Below are 19850 nucleotides of genomic sequence, written 5' to 3' on the forward strand. Positions count from 1 at the left end.
ACCAAACTGGACATTTAGCTGGTCCCTGATCTTGTCCTGCCCCATTCACCTCTTGAGTACCATGCCCCACATTCCTAAAACACTCTGTCTACTCACCTCCACCTCTTGAAATTTTTTCCCTTTTTTCAAAACCCAGACCAGGTACAATATATTCCCTCCAAGTCTCCCCTGATCGCATCAGCTAGAATGAGGTTTATTAGTCCCTTATCTCTACTGGGCATTTTCTTACATAGAAACATTTTATGTCAGATTTGGAGCTGGGAGGAACTTGAGAATTATAGAACATAGAATGTTAAAGTTGGGAGGGTTCTTGGAGATAATTTAATCCAACATCCTTCCCCCCAGAGAAGGTCAGAGAGGTGAAAGAGTCGGAGTTGAAGTCCAGGGCCCTTGACTCCAAATATATTGTTCTTCTCTATCATACATGGTTTCTCTTTTAGAGAAGTCTTCCCCACTACTAGATTTTAAACAGGCTTTTTAGTATATGGACTGTTTTCATATTTGTATCACATACCATACATGCAGTAGATGTTTAACAACATTTGCCAAATTAAATTTGTTGGGAAGACCAGACCATATACAGGGTGAGAAGGGTGTACCAGGTGCTCCATAAGCCTTAGAGTCAGGACCCACTATAGGGACAAAGAAGGGGTAAGAGGTCATCTTCTGTTCCATTTCCATGATTAGATTATTAGATTAGATTAGATGGAAAGACTTGTATGGACTAATGCTGAGTGAAGTGAGCAGAGCCAGGAGAAGGTTATACACAGTAGCAGCCCCCTTGAGTGAGGACTAACATTGATAGACTTAGCCTTTCTCAGCAGTGCAAGGATCTAAGATATTTCCAAAGGTCTCATGTTGGAAAATGCTATCCACATCCAAAGAATGAACTATGGAGTTTAAATGCAGATCGAAGCATACTATTTGCTATTTTTTTCTTCTATTTTGTTCTGTTTCCTCTTTCTGGCAGTTCCTCCTATTGGTTCTAATCTTCCTTACAACATGACTAATGTGAAAATATATTTAATAGGAATGTGTAGACATATATATATATCGCCTATATCAGATTGTGTGCCATCTTGGGGAGGGAAGGGGGAGGAGGGAGGGAGAGAAAAATTTAAAACTCAAGGGTGGAGCCAATATGGCAGGATAAAAGAACAATTTAAAACTCAAAAGCTTATGGATGGGGCAGCTAGGTGGTGCAGTGGATAGAGCACCGGCCCTGGAGTCAGGAGAACCGGAGTTCAAATGTGATCTCAGACACTTGACACTTAGTAGCTGTGTGACCATGGGCAAGTCACTTCACCCCGATTGCCTTACCAAAAAAGCAAAAAAAAAAAAAGGCTTATGGAAGTGATTGTTGATAAATCAAAACAAAATAATAAATAATAAAAATTAAAATAAAAAAACTGGACAGAAGGGGAATAATGAGGGATCTCTATGACCTACACATGATACTTCCCCTGGATAACTGAGTTGGCTATGTGTGGATCATTGATCATATATATATATATATACATATATATAAGAGCTTGTTGGTTCTTCTGCTGCTAGGATACAAAGAGCTGAGTGATCATAAAAGTAGACTAGGTCCTCTGAAAGGGCAATAGGATATAATGGAAAGATACTATATTTGAGTTCAGAATAACTGGGTTTGAATCCTGAATCTACTTTCCAAAACAAAGTACCTCCTTCGTCCTGGCTACCACTCCATGCTATGGTGTAGTGTGGTATGTGTACCTCAATTAGTATAGTATGTAAGCTCTTTGGGGAAGGACTATATTCATTTCTGTATTTGTATTCCTAGTGTTTGGTACATCTTATGGCCTTAATAAATGTTTTTTCATTCATTTATTCTACTACATCCTCCTCTCCAGCCAAACTTGTAAACTAGTTTTGCTCCTGTCCCAAACATATCTTGTTCCTCTCCCACCTCTACACTAAGTTCACACTGTTCCTTGAACCAGAATGCCTGCCTTCCTGAATCCTATTTAGCTTTAAATTCTCAGCGGGTCAAGGTCCTTCTCTTTCAGCAAGACTTCCTTGGGCAAGGTAGTCATCTGTTCTCTGACCTCCCATAGCACTGACTAGCTGTACCTTTAACTTGGCACTGAGCACATACAGCCTGGGATTGCGATTACCTTTTTCTGGGTATGAATATTTTCTTCTCCTACCATTCTGGGAACTCCTAGATAGGACCTAAGATTCTTCCTTCTTCTGTGTCCCTCATAGAGGACATAGGGATGGAATGAGCATATGTTAAAAGAAGGATGGGGGAAGGCTCAATGAAGACATTTTGGTTATCATCAAACATAGAACATGAGTGTCACAGCTGGAAGGAACTTTAAAACGATGTAATTTAAACCGTTCTTTTATAGCTTATAAAATCCAGGCCCAGAAAGGGAAAGGGACTTTTCTCAAGGTGTCACAGGAAGTCAGTGGCAGAGGAAAGGCTAGAAGCCAGTCTCCTGACTCCCAGCCAGGGACTCCTTCTGCTGAATCTTGCTTATGTCCAGAATGGCTGTCTAGACAGAGGTGGGAAGAAAAAAATGGACACACAACCAGTAAAACCAGTGATTCAGAGAGCTATGACTGGGTGGTGCCCACAAAGCTCTTGATGAACTCCCACACAGTCCCCCTCCGTGACTCAGACTAGAGGTTCTTTTAAGCCTCAATCTTCCTCCTTTCCCAGGCTCCCTCTTTCTCCAACCCTTTCCCTACCTGTCCCTTCCTTCTCCTCCCCACCACCTCCTTCTTTCTTCCTCTGCCCCTCCTCCCTCTTTTTCCAGATGAGCAGGACCTGGAAGCCTTCAGAGAAAAGGCACCACTGACATAGACTCCCAGTGTTTATTGGATCCCTCCTACTACAGTAGCAGCCTTACAGCCTCCATTACATTTCAGTCCCCTAACAGCTGGTGTGAATCCCCCCTAAAGCCCCAGTGACGACTTGTCAGCTGTTTGGTTTTTTTTAAACAAAATATAGAGTGCATTATAGATGTAGATATAGATCTCCATACATATGTAAAGTGCCAGAGACAACTCTGAAAAATAGTTTTCATAAAACAAGTGCTTAGTACCTGCCTCCAGTAGAAAGATATCCCATGATATCACATGCATTCCCATTGCACACATGCACCCAACAAACACACACACACACACACACACACACACACACACACACACACATGTCCATTGCAACACTCCAGTAGCAGCTACGATGGCGGACGTCTGTCCACTTGAGCCCCTAACTTTTCAACTTTAAGTCCAAGGGTTGGAGGAATGGCAGGAGAGGCAGTTCATCCAGGGCTTCGGGGAAGCGCCGGGGTGAGATGGACCTCACGAGGGCCTGCATGGCCCGGGCAAATAGGGACGGTGGGGCCAAGCCAGCAAGCCACTGAAATTTTTCCTCCCCAAGAAGGCGCTGCCAGCGGACCCGGTCACCTAGCAGCTCCCTCTGCATGGGAGATGCGGAACCTGGGGGCATGTAGAGGAAGAGCAAGTCAAGCAGGGCCAGAGGATCACCAGCTGTTGGAGCTGTGGCTGTGGCTGTTGCGTCCTGCCCAACCCGCCGGAGCAGCAGGTCCAAGGGAGTGTTGCCAGCACCATCACACAGTCCAGGGGAAGCACCATGGCCCAACAGTAAAAAGAGGCACTCGGGTCGGGCCAGCTCACAGGCAACATGCAGAGCAGTCTTGCCTTCTTCTACACGGCTACAGCCCCGGCGGTCCAGGTAGTGGGCACGTTCCTCATCTGGGAAGTCACGGATGGTCCGCAAGATGCGGTGTAGGATATGTACACGGTTATATCGGACAGCCAAGGCCAGGTGTGGTGATGAAGACTGACAGCAACTGAAATTGCGGCTAGGTACTGCCAGCGCCCCCCGGGGGAACTTGGCCAACAGGTAGTGGGCGTAGGGTTGGTGGTCGTGTACCAGGGCATATAGCAGAGCTTCAGAGGGTGAGTAGGTGCTGGCTCGTCCACCTTCCTCCCAGTGGAAGGCCTCTGTGGCCCGCATGTCCTCCAGGAACCACACGGGCAATAAGTCTCTCACTGCCTGGTAGAACGCAAAGGATGACTTCTTGCATTGCTTCTGGGCCCGGGACTGGGATGGCCCGTCAAGGCCACCACCCTGTCGCTTGACATCCCAGGGCATGGCTCGGGGCTGGTGTCACAAAGGGAGCCACAGGGCACCCACGGCATGAGGGCTGGGAGAGTGTGGACAGGCCTGATGGAAGGAAAAGACACCTGAGTCAACTGGGTAGCATTGTAAAAACCATCCTCCCTTCACCCTGAAAATGGCCTTGAAGCCCTACCATATATCTACCTTCACAAGAGGCTTTACATAGGCAAAATGGCAAGTGTCTATGTAGTAATATCTGAGGGATACAAAGAAGATTTCCCCCCCACCGAAAAAAAAAATCCTTTCTGTGCCTAAAATTCCACCATTAAAGACTTTATTCATATATAGGTTCAGTCTCATCTCCCTTCAGTTCCTCTTTTAAAAGACAATTACTCAAGGAGGAGTGACACATTCAGGCCCCTCCCACAGTAAGGCCTGAGTTCATCACAGGGTTAAGGCTTTGGATGGGGCACTTAAATGAACTCACAAATTTACAACAAAACTGGCTTCTGTTGTCAATGAAAATTACATGCCTGGAATTGTCTCCTTTCTACAATTTCCTCTAAGCTGAGTCTTTTCTTTTATTAGGTTTTATTAGATTGTAAGCTCCTTGAGGGCAGGGACTGTCTTTTGCCTCTTTCTGTCTCCCCAGTGCTTAGCACAGTGGCTGGTACATAGAGGCATTTAATAAATGCTTACCGATTGATTGAAAATAGTTCCCCCAAATTCCACCTCCTTCAAAATGCTTTCCCTTATCAATCCAAGAAGAGGAGATGTCTTCTAAGCCTTGTTCAGTCCCATGTTCCCCCCCCATAAATACAGACTATAAATTCTTTTGTTGCCTGTTTCTGTTGGTTCAATGTTTTCAGACTGCAGTATACCCCCTTACCCCTTTACCCATTTGTACCTCATTTATACACTAGAAAGCCCCTCTCACACATGAGCTCCAAAGACTGAAGCTGGACGTTCCTGGCTCAGGGCATCCCCAAGCTCCGAGTCATTCTGCCAGGAAAGGAAGTGGCAAGGGAGGGAATAAGTATATGGCACCTACTATGTGCCAGGCACTGTACTAAGTGCTTTACTATCTGCCATGTTCTTCATTTAAAACAAACATTGAAAAGAGCCACTGTGACTCACCTTTCCTCTAACCAGCATCTCATCATCTCATTCCTCTGGTATATGATGGATGCTGATTCACTTAGCCATGTGATTATGAAAAGATCCTTGGACTGGGAGTCAGGAAGCCTGGGTTTCAGGACCACCCATGTCCCAACTTTACTTTGTGTGTGCCTTTGATCAAGTCCCTTACTCATCCCTGAGCCTCAGTTTCCTAACATGTAAAATGGGAATAATAATTCCTATGTCCCCACCCTAGTTGCTATGGGAGGATGGGAAGGGCGGTATTGTAAGGCTGGAAAGATTTACAGACTCACCCCAAGTGAACAAAGTCCAGATGTGGACTGATCAAATAAGACATCATGTCTCTATGAACATAACCTGAAATCTGAGATCAAGTTAGCTTTCTGGCTGCCAAGTCATAGTGCTGATTTCATATGCCTACTAAGACCTACCAGATTATTTTCACACAGACTCTCCTCTTATCTAGCCACACTCCCTCGGATTGTATATAGATTCTAAAAATCAGCTGGATTAAATCTATATTTGCCCTTCCTGAATTTTCCCTTGCTAGACTAAGCCCATCATTCTCATCAGTTGAGATCTTTTTGGCTCCTGTGACATCCAGTGTATGAGTCAGCCCTCCTGGCTTTCAATCATATATCTACAAGTCAGATAAGCCCACCAGATATCCGCTTCATTCAAGTCACTGTTAAAAATTCTGAACAGCACAGGGCCAAGGAGAGATCACCAAGGCATCAGAAACCTTCCAGCTCACCTTTCCAATTACCCTTTAAGCCTGCTCATTCAACTAGTTGTTAATGTACTTAAGTAAATATATTATCATCTATCCCACGTCTGTTCATACTGTCCATAAGGATGAAAAGGATAGATATTATTGAAGTCTTACTGAAACACGGAACTGTGGAATTCCCTCTACGCCCCTAACTACGTTTGCTTTTATTACTTTTGTTCTGAACCTAGGACTTCATGGGTACAAGGATACTCAGACCTTCCTCATTCCAAGACCAGCCTCCTGTTCACTACCTTATACCTCCTTGCTAACAGTTTAGTTAACCTATCAAAAAACTTTTTTAAAATGAAACAACATTGGTTTGGCATACCTTGTGCTCTTGATCTCATACTAGCTCCTAGTAACTGCACATGTCACCTTCTAAACGCTCACAAATTTTTTCTTAATTATATCTTAGAGTTGTTCTGGGAATCAAAGTCAAGCTAACTCAGTTTATAGTGTGAAAGTCCTACCCACTTTCCTTTTTTAAAAAAATAATAAATCTAAATAAAAATTTAAAAACCAAGCATTTTCCTATCTCTACTCCTGTGGGGCCTAACTTTCCACAATTAAAAAAAAATCAACTAAGATACTCAACAATCTTAGAATTATAAATCTGGAGCTAAAAGGGACCTCCCAAAGGTCACCTCCCGCCAGGCCTAGGTGGATGAAGTGACTTGCCCAGGTTAGCACGTCTCAGGGGTAGGATTTGAACACATGTTCTCTGACTGCAGAATACAGCATTCTTTCTATTGCACCATTCTTAAGGCCTCATCCAGCCCTGATGTCATGAATTCAATTCATGACAACTAGATGGTCTCTTGTCACACACTAGGGAGAGAATCAAAGCACCCCGGAAACAGGGACTTAGAAATGACCTAGATTCCAATCCTGCCTCTGGTCTTTACAATGTTGTGTGATCATGGACAAGACATTTCTTTTCCCTGAGCCTCATTTTCCTCATCTGTAAAATGGGCAGAGCAAAACCTACTTCACAGGGTTATTGTGAGGATCAAATGGGAATGTACATAAAAAAAAATACTTCACAAACCTTAAAGTACTATATTAATGTCAAGGATTATTATTACAACCACCATCTCCTCACATATCTTGGATTACAGCTCCTTGTTGACCATTCTAAGATTCCTAGAAATTACTATTTTTTTGGTAGGGAAAAGAGAATAGGGGCGAAAGTCTTGCCTTGTCTCAGCATCTGTATTCACCCCATTCACTCGTACCAGTGCTATCCCTTTCTTTGTTCTTTTGTCTGGAATGTAGCTAAGAAGCCCGTCCCTCTATGATCCTTGAGGATAACCACCCACTTTAGGTCATTCTGAGCTTTAGTGTCCTCAACACTTCTCATTTATTAGCTTTCAGGTACACCTGCCCCTGCTTCCAACTTCTCAACACGTCTTTTCAAAACATTAATGATCAATGAGTCTCCTATGCATCCACATCAGTCTCTTTAGACAGCTTCCTCTTTTCTTACTCATTACAAGCTTATTTTTGAAGCATCTTTAAGGGTCCCCTTACTGAGATTATTCCCTTTCCACTTGACTTCCCTGTAGAATGTTAGGCCATAGAGTAATGACAGTGGACCGGTATGCAGCAATTTAAGGTTTGCAAACCACGTTAGTATACGTTAATTATACCTTGATTAATTCTCACAAAAGCCATGCTTAGACTAATACAGGTGGTATTATCCATATTGTATAGGTGAGGAGCTGAAAGCCCCCAGACACAGCTTGTAAACATCAGGAGAAGGATGAGAATCCAGGGTTCTCCTGACTCTCACAACAGTGCCCTTTCAATTCAACAGCTACTTATGAAGGGCCAGTAAGGCAATACTGCAATATATATTGTATACAAGGCAATATGCTATGAACTGTGGACACAAGGCTCAAAATGCAACAGCCCCTGCCTTTAATGAGCTTACGTTCTTCTGGAAAGACACAATGTAACATCCACAGTAATAAGTAAAGAGAAGATATTTTGAGGAGGGAAAGAGCATTAACAACTGGAGGAAAACAAACAGCTTCAAGAAAGTGGCCGAGAAAGCCTTGAAGGAAACCAGGGATTCCAGGAAGCAGAGGTGAGAAAGGGGACCCTCGCCATAGACTTAATCTGTGCAAAGACACAAAGAGGAGGAATATCCGATCTGGCTAACAGTTAGTTAGACAAGATTGACAGGAATATATTGTGTGTGAAGGAGGGGTATGATGAAGTAAGTTTGTAAAAGTAGGTGGGAACCAGATTGTGGAGGAATTTAAACCAAGTTGAGTCACTGAAAGGTTTTTTTAGCAAGAGAATGACATGGTGAAGACCTGTGCCTTAGGAAGATGATTTTGGCAGCCATGTGGAGAATGGACTGGAAAAAAGAAAGAAACAAAGAGACCAATCAGGAGGCAAGACAAGAGTCCATGTGGCAGCAATAAGAGTCTGAACCATGTAGGGACTTTGTGAGTTGAGGGAACTATTAAGGACAACTCAGAGGTATGAACCTAAGTGTTGTTCTCAAGGGGGAAAATAGGGACATTTGAAGAAGAGCAAAGGAAAAAGAGAAGGAACTCTGTTTAGGATATGTTGAGTACAAGAATGAAGCCTTTAGATTTTGAGAAGGCAGATCACCATGGATGCATGTCAGACTATGCCAAGGATAAAGTGCTGGGTCTGGAAGTCAGGAAGACCTGAGTTCAAATCCAGTCTTAGCCACTTCCTAGCTATGTGACCCTGGGCAAGTCACTTCACCTGTTTTGCCTCAGTTTCCTCATCTGTAAAATGGTGGTAATGATAGCACCTACTTCCCAGGGTTGTTGTGAGGATCATGAAAGATAATAATTGTAAAGCACTTAACACAGTGCCTGGCACATAGTAGGCACTATATAAATGTTAGCTATTACTGTACTGTTGTTGCTGTTGATGTTGTTATCTCTTCCTCTATAAAGAACTCTAAGATAGAAAATAGATCTTTCCTGTCAGGGTTGTTTTCCTAAGAGTCACATCCTTCACGTTTTGGAGGATGAAATTATCAGTAAGGCAAATCAAGAATGTATAATTTGTTCTGATTTAAGCAGAGACTAAATGTCTGGGCAGTTGAATTCATCTGTAATTCCTGGTCTGAGCAGCCTCTAGGGAATCTCCCAGAAGGGGCAGCAAATCTGAAAAACTGACATGGACGGGCAAAGCTAGCTTGAGGCTTCTTGGCTGTCACTTTCTCTGTCCTTCCAAATCAATTTCACCTTCTCTAGCAGATTCAGGGACAAAGGAATCCAGAAGCCAGGTATGCCTTCACTTCAGCTTCGACTGAAGAGTTTGACAGAAATGTCCAGTCCATGGTCTTCATTAACTACTTCCAATTAAAGTAAGCTAGGGTTTAATCAAAAGCCACCTAATGTCACACCTGACTATTGGGGCCCCTCCAAATCCCTCACCGGTGTTAGTACTTCCCCCCTACCCAAGATCTCTAGCCTGTTCCCTGGGGAACCAGCTGCCTAGAACATAAAATGTCAGGGCAAGAAAGGGTCTTCCGATCGCCTAAGATCTCATTTTAAAGTTGAAAGAGACCTTAGAACATAGGACGTAACAGAATGTCAGAGTTAGAAGGGCATTAGTCCAACTTCCCAAACAGATAAGAATCCTCTCTGGACAAAGAATTATCCAGCCTCTATTTGAGGTCTTGTCCCTTTGGAGACAAGGAGTTCACTATCTCCCTAGGCAATCTGATACGTTGTCAGATAGCTCCGATGTCACTGATATGTAATAAGATTAAATGTGTATATATAGATATATATAGATAGATATGTAGATAGATAGATAGATAGATAGATAGATGTGAAGTGTTTTGTAAACTGCAAAGCCCTCCAAAATGTTAGCTATTATCAAGAGTATTATATTTTTTTTGGACTGGAACTATGATTTTATTAGTGTGCGGAGCTCCATGATTAAATTCTTCTGCCAATATAGATCTACAACTTTTAGTCTAGAGACAGCTAGGTAGCACAGTGAATAAAGCACTGGACTCAGGAAGACCCAAGTTCAAATCTAGCCTCAGACAAATTTACTGGCTATGTGACTATGAGCAAGTCACTTAAATGCCTTCTGCCTCAGTTTCCACATCTGTAAAATAAGACTAGGATAGTTAGGTGGCACAGTGGACAGAGCTCTGGGCCTAGAGTCAGGAAGACTTATTTCCTTGAGTTCAAATCTGGCCTTAGACACTAGCTACCCCCAAACCTTGGGGTTTGCCTCAGTTTTCTCATCTGTAAAGTGAGCTAGAGAAGGAAATGATTAACCACTCCAGTATCTTTGCCAAGAAAACCCCAAATGGAGTTCCAATCTGACAAGACAACAGAAAAGACAGAAGAACAAAATAAGACTAATAATACCATCTATATCTCAGAGTCACAGTGAAACATTTTGTGAACCCTTAAAGCCCTACAGAAATGGTAATAAGGTGCCTGTGGCAGAGAGGTGGTGATTTGCCCAAGGTCACACAGTCAATATGGATCAAGAGGCAAGGCTTGAATCCAAACTATCTTAACACTATGACATGTTGCTTCTTTGGTAGCATTATTATATGGAAATAGAATCTTTAACCTTTAACTTTTAACCATTACTTGTCTTGTGGAACCAAAAAAGGTTCAATCATTCTTGCACAGTAGCCTTTCAAATATTCAAATACTGCTATATTATGCTCCTATTTTTGTTATTGTTGTTCAGTCCTGCCCCACTCTTCATGATCCTATTTGGGGTTTTTGTGGCAAAGATACTGGAGTGGTTTGCCATTTCCTTCTCCAGCTCATTTTATAGATGAGGAAAGTGAGAAAAACAGGGTTAAGTGACTTGTCCAGGGTCACCCAGCTAGTAAGTGTCTGAGGCCAGATTTGAACCCAGGAAGATGAGTCCTCCTGACTCCAGGCTCAGCGCTCTGTGCACTATGGCGCCACCTAGCTGCCCTTGGCCCCTACAATCCATCCCCAAGTCTTTTCTTCTTCATTTTCTTCTCATATAGGTTGATGGTCCACAAAAAAACTCATTATCTATTTATTACCAATCACTCAGGCTGGAAACCTTGCTGTCATCCTCAAATGAGTCAACTCCTCACTTTCACTTACCCAACAAATCCGATCCATTATCATGTCTTGTTTCTGCCTTCAAAACATCTGCTGTATGCATCCTCTTCCCTCTACTCACATAGCTACCACACTGGTATAGGCCCTCATCACCCCACACCTAGAGTATTACTACCTACCATTACTGGCCTTCTAATTATTCTCTCCCCTACTCCAATCCATCCTCTCAGCTGCAAAAGTGACCTTTCTAGAGCATAAGTGTGACCGTATCATTCCCCTACTCAATAAACTGCCACGGCTCCCTACTACCTCCTTGATCAAATACCAAATCCTCTCTTTGGCATTTAAAGCCCCTCACAACCTGGCTCCTTCCTACCTTTCCAGTCTTCTACTAACTCCCCTCCTTCATGCTTTCTATGATCCAGCTAAAATGGCAGTGCTTCTATCTCTGCCCTCCAAGCCTTTGCATTGACTGTCTCTCTTATCTGGCATGCTCTCCCTCCTCTCCTAAATCTGGCTTCCCTGGCTTCCTTCACGACTAAACTCAAATCCCACCTTCTGCTGGAGGCCTTTCCCAGTTTCCCTCCCTTACAGCTAGGGCCTTCCTTCTGAGATTATCTTTTATTTACACTGTATCTTGCAGGTGCGTGTACTAGCATGTTGCTTTCCCCATTAGAATGTGAGCTTTTTGAGGGAAGGAGCCAAATTTTTGCCTTTCTGGTATCCTCAGCACTTAGCACAATATCTAGGCACATAATAAGAGCTTAATAAATAGTTGACTGACTGGTTCATTTACCACTCCAGTTGCCCTCCTCTGAAAATAATATAATCTGCCTTGTTAATATCTTTCTTAAAATGTGATACACAGTATCTCAAATATGGTTTAGCCAGGGAGGACGATATTACTTAGTTCTACTCGATGGAAACATGGGAAGGAGGAATTGAAGAGACAGAGGGCATGAGGGACCTGGTAGGGAGGAAGGCACAGAAGGGTCAGATGGAGATGGGGATAGAATATCAGGGAAGAATCAGGGTAGGTTACGTTGTGTGGAACGGAAAGAAAGTCTTGTTCTTTTATCTATTTAAGTGTCTATCTCTAACCAGATTGGGGGTTCTCTGAGGGCAAGAGGGCCAGGCCTTCCCTAAATTCGGTATCCTTCTTCCAATCCATCCCACACTCCAACATTACCAGAGTTCTTTCCTTAAAACATCATTTGGGGGGGCAGCTAGGTGGCGCAGTGGATAGAGCACTGGCCCTGAAGTCAGGAGGACCGAGTTCAAATCCAGCCTCATACCGAACACTTGTCACTTACTAGCTGTGTGACCCTGGGCAAGTCACTTAACCCCAATTGCCTAAAAACTAAAAAAAAAAAAACAAAAAAAAACAAATAAAAAAACATCGTTTAGAATGCAGCACTCCCCTACTCCAGAATTTGCCAAAGTTCCCTATTTCATACCATGGGCAATCCAATGATCGATCATAGAGTTGAAATGGACCTCAGAGAGTATCTTAATCCAACCTTTCTCATTTTAAAAATAAGGAAAGTAAGGCACAGAGGAGTTAAATTGACTTGCCCAAGATCACACTGGTACTAAATAAAGCCAGAACTTGAACCCAAGACCTGGGAGTCCAAATCCAGTGCTTAAAGTTGAATAATCTCAATCTGCCTTTCAAGCTGTCTCCAAATCTGACCCTCTTTAACCTCTCCAACCTTCTTTTCTCCTAATGCCCTCAGTGAAGGGTAGGGGCCCTTCGCTGCCTGGCTTAAACTCGTACTCCCAACGTTCTTCCTATGTGGAATGCCCCCTCTCTCTCCCTATTAATCCTACCCTGGGTTTAAGGCCCAACTCCAGTCCTACATTCTCCAAGAACCACCCTGACCTACCCTGGTTTCTGTTCTCTGGTACATTTAAAGAGTTTTTGTCTTTTTTTTTTTAAACCACATCATCTAGCACTTCATCGGTGTCTAGTCAAGCCCTATCTCCCAGGTCAGACTGAGGGTTTCATGACAGCACAAGCCTGGATTGCTGCTTCTACTATATCATTAACTCAGCAAACATTCTTGGAGCACCTACTGTGTTGCAATGTTTTAAATCCAGCCATAAATTCAGTCCTGACTGTCCTTACGCTGTATCTTAACTCTGACAAGTGATTTTGTAGTTGTCTAAGTGAGAGAGTATGGATGGTTGAGTTCTGCCTGCTCCCATTGCTAGAGACATGGCTTAGAGGCCAAGTCCTACTAAGAGGTGGTGGAGCAGTGCAGTTTCCAGTCGAAAGGAATATGTGCATACCTGTTTGTTACACGATACATTATAAATGTTATATACAGCTACAAATGTATTTGCTGTAGCTATCATTACATACAGATATGTATGCTTTAATTCTTTTTCAAATATTAAATTATATTGGTGTTATGGCATCCCCGAGGAAGGAAATTCCCTCTCCCAATGCAGATCTGCCATTATTTTGCAACTTACAGTCTTAAAGACTGGGGCACTAAGGGGTTAAGTGACTTGCCCAGGGTCATATAGCTACTATGTGTCTATGACAGACTTTGAATCTTGTTTTCTTGACAGCAAAGTTGGCTTTTGTTTTATGTGTGTGTATATATGTGTGTGCTATACGATATGCACACTATATAGATAAACATTACGTCTCTATGGTATCTTGAGGCAATACTGCAGTGAAAAGAAGACTGGAGCGTCATGGGTTCATACTGCCTGACACTGTGTACTCTAGTATGTGTATCTCACAATTTCCCTGAGGCTCAGTTTCTCACCTGCAAAATGGGGATAATAATATTTGTAATAACTATCTGATCTTACAGGTTTTTAATAAGTGAAGATATAAATGTGAATGGTTATGTTTTATGTATCTTTTACAAAAAGTACCTTATAGAGACACAGGTTATACACAACAAAGATATAACATGGCATTTGTATTATACACTTCAGTGAATCAATGATCTCATCCATCTAGGTCCTCCCTCTAGCAACCCCATCAATTATCCTCAAAAAATCCTGGAGGGGGGGAGGGGAGGTCAACCAGAGTTCTGGGTCCCTTCTTCTTCCAGATCTCTGACATTACTGGATACCGGTGGGGCATAATGGACATTATTGGCATCCCTCTGTGCCACCCACTTTCTTTGCCTGATATGGATATGTTAAAATGGTGTGCAGGTTATATAGATATACTACCTACATGGTGTGTGTTACACAGATATCAGTGGGGAAGGGGGAGGGGAAGAGGAAAGGCTTCTGTCATTGAATCATTCATTTTCCTGGCCAGTTTGAGGAGGGGGAAAGATTTTTCTAGCCAGGAGCTCCCCCTGCACCCCGGGAAGCATAAAGCTCACAAAACCAGCAGGCCGGTCTGCGGATTCCTCTCGCAGGGAGCGTGGGGAGAAAGGGGAGGGGGAGGGGAAGGATCGGTTTCGGCTCTGGCTCCAGCCCGGGTCTCCGGATGAGCTCCGGGGACAGAAGGCTCGGACAGGGACGGGGTGGGGGGATAGGGGTCTTGGGGAAGGGGTACTGTAGGGTTGTGGGAAAGGGCTAGGGCTAGGAAAGGAGCCGACACTGGGCGGGGGCTGTGCTGAGGCTGAGTCTGCTGTAGTGGCGGTCTGGAGGTGTGTCTAGCTGCCCCGGGGAGACAGAGGTGAGCTGTCCAGTGAGTGTGCACCCATGCATATATGTGCCTGAGTGCATGCATGTGGACACATGTGTTAGCATGCACGGATGTTACCGTGCACATGAATGGGCGCCGAGGGCAAGACGCAGGGGAAGAAGGGGAGTTGGCTGGGCTCCGGGGAAGGAAGGTACCGGGCTCCGTACTCACAGTGGATGGTGGAAGCGGCAGTAGCGTCTTCCCTTCCCGGCCCAGTCAGGCACTTCTCGGCTCCCAGGCACTGCCCCGCAGGGTTCCCTTCGGCGACCCGCGCGTCCCCAACCGGCTCTGGCCGGCCCCGGCATGCAGGGAGAGGCGACTCGCCGCTGCCGCCTTTAACGCCCGGTGTGTACTGCAGCCCCGGAGGGTAGGTCAGGGCCCCGGAACTGTCCAGCGGCCGCTGATTGGTCCCCGCCAGGGACCCCCTCGGCTGCCCATTGGCCGCGGCCCCGGGGACGGGGCCCTGCACCATTATGTGCGTCACAGGGCGCGGGGCGGGGATGGGGGAAAGAGGAGAGAGGTGGGTGGAACGGAGAGGGAGGAAAAGTTCGGGGAAACTTGTCTGGCCGCCGGGAGGCTAGAACGCGGGCGCCTAGGGGAGGGCCGGGGCTCCGCAGCCCACGGGAGCCCTGGGGAGGTGTAAGCTGACACTGTGGTTGGGAAAGTTGATCTGCTGAAACGCTTCAGCTTCCCTGGCAGCCAGGAGTCCTGCCCCAGATCCCGCCCTCCTCCCCCCAAATGCATATTGGAGTGCAAGGTCCCGTGGTGTGCAAGGTCCCCAGACTCCCTGGCTCCCCCCTCCCTGCACGCAGGGGGCTTTCCCAAGATAACGCAGGGGCTCGGCTCCCCCAGGCTAACCCCGGCACGCGTAACTGGGAGCTCCGAGAAGAACCAGGACACAGGCTGCTGGCCTCTACTCCAAACGCCGGCGCTCTTCGATTGTTTTTTTTTTTCCTCTCTCTCTTTTTTTAAAAATAGGAAATGCTCTTTCTTCGATGATTTGTAGACATTTTTGCCGCCCCCCCCCCCAGGTGTCCATGTGTCCAGGCCTTGCAGGCAGCAGTGCGGTGAACTACAAGTATACAGACCCGGGCATATCCAGTTCTGGAGCGCCACCGGCTAATCTGTGACCTTGGACAAGCCCTTTCTTCACTCTGGGTCTCAGATTTCTCTGTAAAAGGAGGGGTTTGAACCAGACGATCTCTTTAAGTTTCTTTGCAACGTCAGCATCTGGAATTCTAAGTTCTGGGGGTCCTTCCAGCTGTGACATTTTATGGTTCTAAACTTGTCCTGGATTCCTCTCCCAGTGTTCTGGCTTGAGAAAGGAGGAGGAAAGAGAGTTGAGAGGAGTAGTTGTTTGCCTAGTGGCCAAGGAGAGTGGAAGAATGGAAATGGTGAAAGAGGAGGGCAGCTACACAATAGAAGTGGTCTTCTCTCCTAGGAAACTCAAACATCATCTATACACACTGAAATCAATGAGTCATTAAATACCCAGCTATACAAAGGCGAAAAGGAAAGTCCCTGCCTTTTTACGTAGGGGAAGGTGAAAATGTACACAAAATACAGGTAGTTAGGGGGAGGCACTAGCGACTGAGGGAGGAGGGAAAGACCTCAAGGATCAAAATAGTGAGAAGATTCAACTCTGCCTGGTGACAAAAAAGTCCCAGCCCCTAACCTTCTTAAAATGTCTGACTTTCTCCAGGTCAATGTCTCCTCCCAGCTCCGCTGTCACCTCCTCCCCCCCCCCCCCCCCCCCGCGCTTGTATCCCCAGTAGAATGTTTGAACTTCAAGAAGCCTTAGAATACTGGACATGGAATATCAGCCCAGAGGCAGGACTATGCTTGCCCTCTCCAGGCTGCTTTTCGTGAATGAGCGATTGATGTTCTCCTCTCAACTCCCCCACCCCCAACCTTACCAACTCTCGCAGATGTTTTTGGTTTGTGAGCATTTCCTATGACACACTCTGCTAGTTACTGGAGAAAGAAGAAAGGTGGAATAGAAATAGAAATAAGTTTGTCCTTCGGGAGTTAAATCAAATCCCAAGAGAACCAACATATTTATCCCACTGGTCAAAGTAAACCAGAACAGGTGGACGCTGAGGTCCGAGATTTTGAAAGTGAGTTTCACACCACACTCTCCCCTACCTCCTACCCCTTAATGAGAATTCCGGCAATACGAGGTTTTAGTCCTGTCTACCTAATTAAACCCTATGACCATCATTCAGGAAGCATTCAGGTGAGCCAAGCTCTGGTGCCTTAGGGGGAAAAATCTCAGCAAGCCCTGAGCATTTTCAGCATGGCAGCTCAAATAATTAAAGCGAAGGAGTTCTAGGGTAAAGGCAAAGAATTAAATTAATCCTATCCAGGACAGCCTTTCAGAAGATGTGAGCAACTCCTACTGGGCTAGCTGCCATAAGGGGGGGGGGGGGAGAAGGGGAGGGGAGAGAAAGAAGATGTCTGTGGGGTCTGTGATGTTTCCAAAAAGTCCCTACTGTGGTCAAGTAGAATAAACTCTGAACTTGGCATCAGACTAGGAGTTTGAGTCTTGGCTTGATGGTAAACTATTTGATTTGGGGTAAGTCTTGTTGCCTTTCTTAATGTGTCTCAATTTTCCCATCTGTAAAGTAGGGGTACTAATTGCACCATCTACCTCACAGGGTTGTTGAGAGCTTTAGAAACATGGACTTCTACAGAGCAATTTGATTTCATGGTGAATTTATCAAATTTGTACTGTGTGCCAGGTGCCTAGGAGTGCTAGGTGCTAGGGATACAAAGTAAAAAAAAACCAATCCCTGCCATCAAGGAGCTTATATTTTACTGGATCATAGGATTAGAGTTGGAAGAGATGTGAAACATCACACAGTCCAACCTCTTCATTTTACAAATAAAGACTTTCCTCTTATTCGTATTCATATTCTCCTTTCTATCCTATTTGTGATTAGATGTTTTCAAAGGTCTCTTCCAACTCTAAAATCTAGGGTCCTATGAGATCTTTGTGTAGAAATATCTTCAATTAAGCTGAAGAACATGAGAGAGGAAGGGGAAGACATTAAGTGCCAAATATTAACTCACGACAAAATTAATAGAGGAAAGATGAGGGGTGGGGGTGAGGTGGGAGAATGTATCTTCTGCTCTTTGGAAGTCTTCTGCAGTAAAGGACCGGCAAACTATAGCACCCTTGCTTCAATAGGCCTTTGTTGAGGTCTAGTGCCTGCAAGGCCCCAGAGCTAGACATAGTTGTGGGGAGTCTGATATCAGGAAGACGGGCATTTAAATTTTAATAGGAGGTCTCTGTACATGTTCTAAGAAGCCTAATTGCTCCCTGGGAGTTGGGGACCTGGAGCTTTGGCATTCTTCTCTGGAGGGATTGATGGATAAGTTCTTCCTCCTTCCCCTAATGGCCCTCAATCTGGGCTAGATAGATTAGATAATCTCCAAGGCCTCTTCCAGCTCTGATATTCAACATCCTATGATTCTTTTTATAAAAATAAAATGTTATTGCTATGTTTTGCTTTTGTTACGTATTTCCATTTTATCCTCCCACCCCCTCCCAGAGAGCCTCTCCCTTATAATGATGAATTTTAAAAAGAAGAAAAAAAAAAGCTCAACAAAACTAACCAACATATTGGAAAAGATGACATTCTATGCAGTTAACCATAACCACAGTCCCCCACCTCTTCAAAGAAGGGGGGAGGGACAGTTTCTTTTCAGGAGTGTTATTTATTTATGGTATTTCCATTGTACAGCATTTGTTTATTTGGTTTTTTTTTTCCCTACCTCCCAATATTCTCCGATTCCGTGAATGGACATTTGCTAGACCAATTCACAGAAGTATCCACCCCTTGCTCTCCAGTCTGTTATGTGGTGAACCAGTATTCCTTAGGAGAGTAAGCTACTTTGCTTTCTTTGATAACTTAGATTTCAGAGTCCGTGGTTTCAGATTCAACCTTGGTCCATTTGACTACTTCTTCAAAAACAATCAAAACCACCTTCAGCCCTAAATAGGGTTTGTACTAAACAGCCTTTGGATAACACAAATCCCTAGGCTTTCCAAATCTGTAACTGGGACACAACTGGAGATATCAGGATTTAAAGGAATAAACTCATCATTTAATCATCAGGTATGCTTTACCAGAAAAATCTCAGATTTTGGAGTAAGGAGACCTAGGTCCTCATAATGAATTTTCAGTTTCACCAGACAGGCTGGTTGCCCAGTGGATAACAGTGTTCCACTGCTAGGCCTGGAGTCAGGAAAATATGAGTTCAAATCTAGCCTCAGACACTTATCAGCTATATGACCTTGGGCAAGTCACTAAACCTTTGTTTGCCTCAGTTTCTTCAACTGTAAAATGGAGATAATAGCACCTACCTTCAATAGTTGTTATGAGGATCAAATGAGATATTTGTAAAGTGCCTAGCATATAGTAGAAGCTATATAAACAATTATTCCCTTCTCCCACCTTTCACCAAAACTTCCACATCTATTTTTCAGTATTTATATCTAGCCATGTGCCCTCCATCCTATTTTATCTTTGGGCAGTTTTTTTTTTAACCCAAGTGTAGAACTTTATGGGCAGCTAGGTGGTACAGTGGATAGAGTGCCAGGCCTGAAGTCAGAAAGACTCATTTTCCCGAGTTCAAGTCTGGCCTCAGACACTTACTAGATGTGTGATCCTGGGCAAGTCACTTAATGCTGTTTGCCTCAGTTCCTCATCTGTAAAATGAGCTGGAGAAGGAAATGGCAGACCACTCCAGTGTCTTTGCCAAGAAAACCCCAAATGATGTCATAAATAGTAGGACATAATTGAACAACAACAGCAAAGTAGGACTTTATTCTTTTAAAATTTTAGTTTATGAGATTAAGCCCATTATTCTAGTCTGGCAAGATCTTTTTGGATTCTGATTGTCATCCACCCAATATGTTGGTCATCCTTCTTAGCTTTGTGTCATCTGCATATTTGATGATTCTGCTGTCCTGTGCCTTCATTCTGCTCACCTATAACGATTTCGAGCAGGAAAGAGGCTGGATGCCTGAGACTCTTTCCTAGAGACCTCCCAGGTCCAATTCAAGTTTTTTTTTTAATT

General features: G+C 44.3%; 1 protein-coding gene across 1 annotated transcript; it reads right to left on the reverse strand.

Annotated features, from left to right (window-relative positions):
- Window positions 1-2569: 2569 nt before the first annotated feature.
- Window positions 2570-15180, reverse strand: ANKRD9 (ankyrin repeat domain 9). Its single transcript, XM_027849231.1, has 2 exons — window positions 14937-15180; window positions 2570-4225 (listed from the first exon to the last, which is right to left on the reverse strand). Exon 2 carries the CDS (start codon window positions 4151-4153, stop codon window positions 3245-3247), a length of 909 nt encoding a protein of 302 aa, XP_027705032.1. The 5' UTR covers window positions 4154-4225; window positions 14937-15180; the 3' UTR covers window positions 2570-3244.
- Window positions 15181-19850: the final 4670 nt, after the last annotated feature.

Source organism: Vombatus ursinus, unplaced genomic scaffold (assembly GCF_900497805.2).
Source record: "Vombatus ursinus unplaced genomic scaffold, bare-nosed wombat genome assembly UNPS02007284.1, whole genome shotgun sequence".
Classification (NCBI taxonomy): Eukaryota; Metazoa; Chordata; class Mammalia; order Diprotodontia; family Vombatidae; genus Vombatus; species Vombatus ursinus.

Bases quoted from the DNA above. Each gene is read 5' to 3' on its own strand.
- ANKRD9 (XM_027849231.1), bottom strand. From the start codon at position 4,153: ATGCCCTGGGATGTCAAGCGACAGGGTGGTGGCCTTGACGGGCCATCC.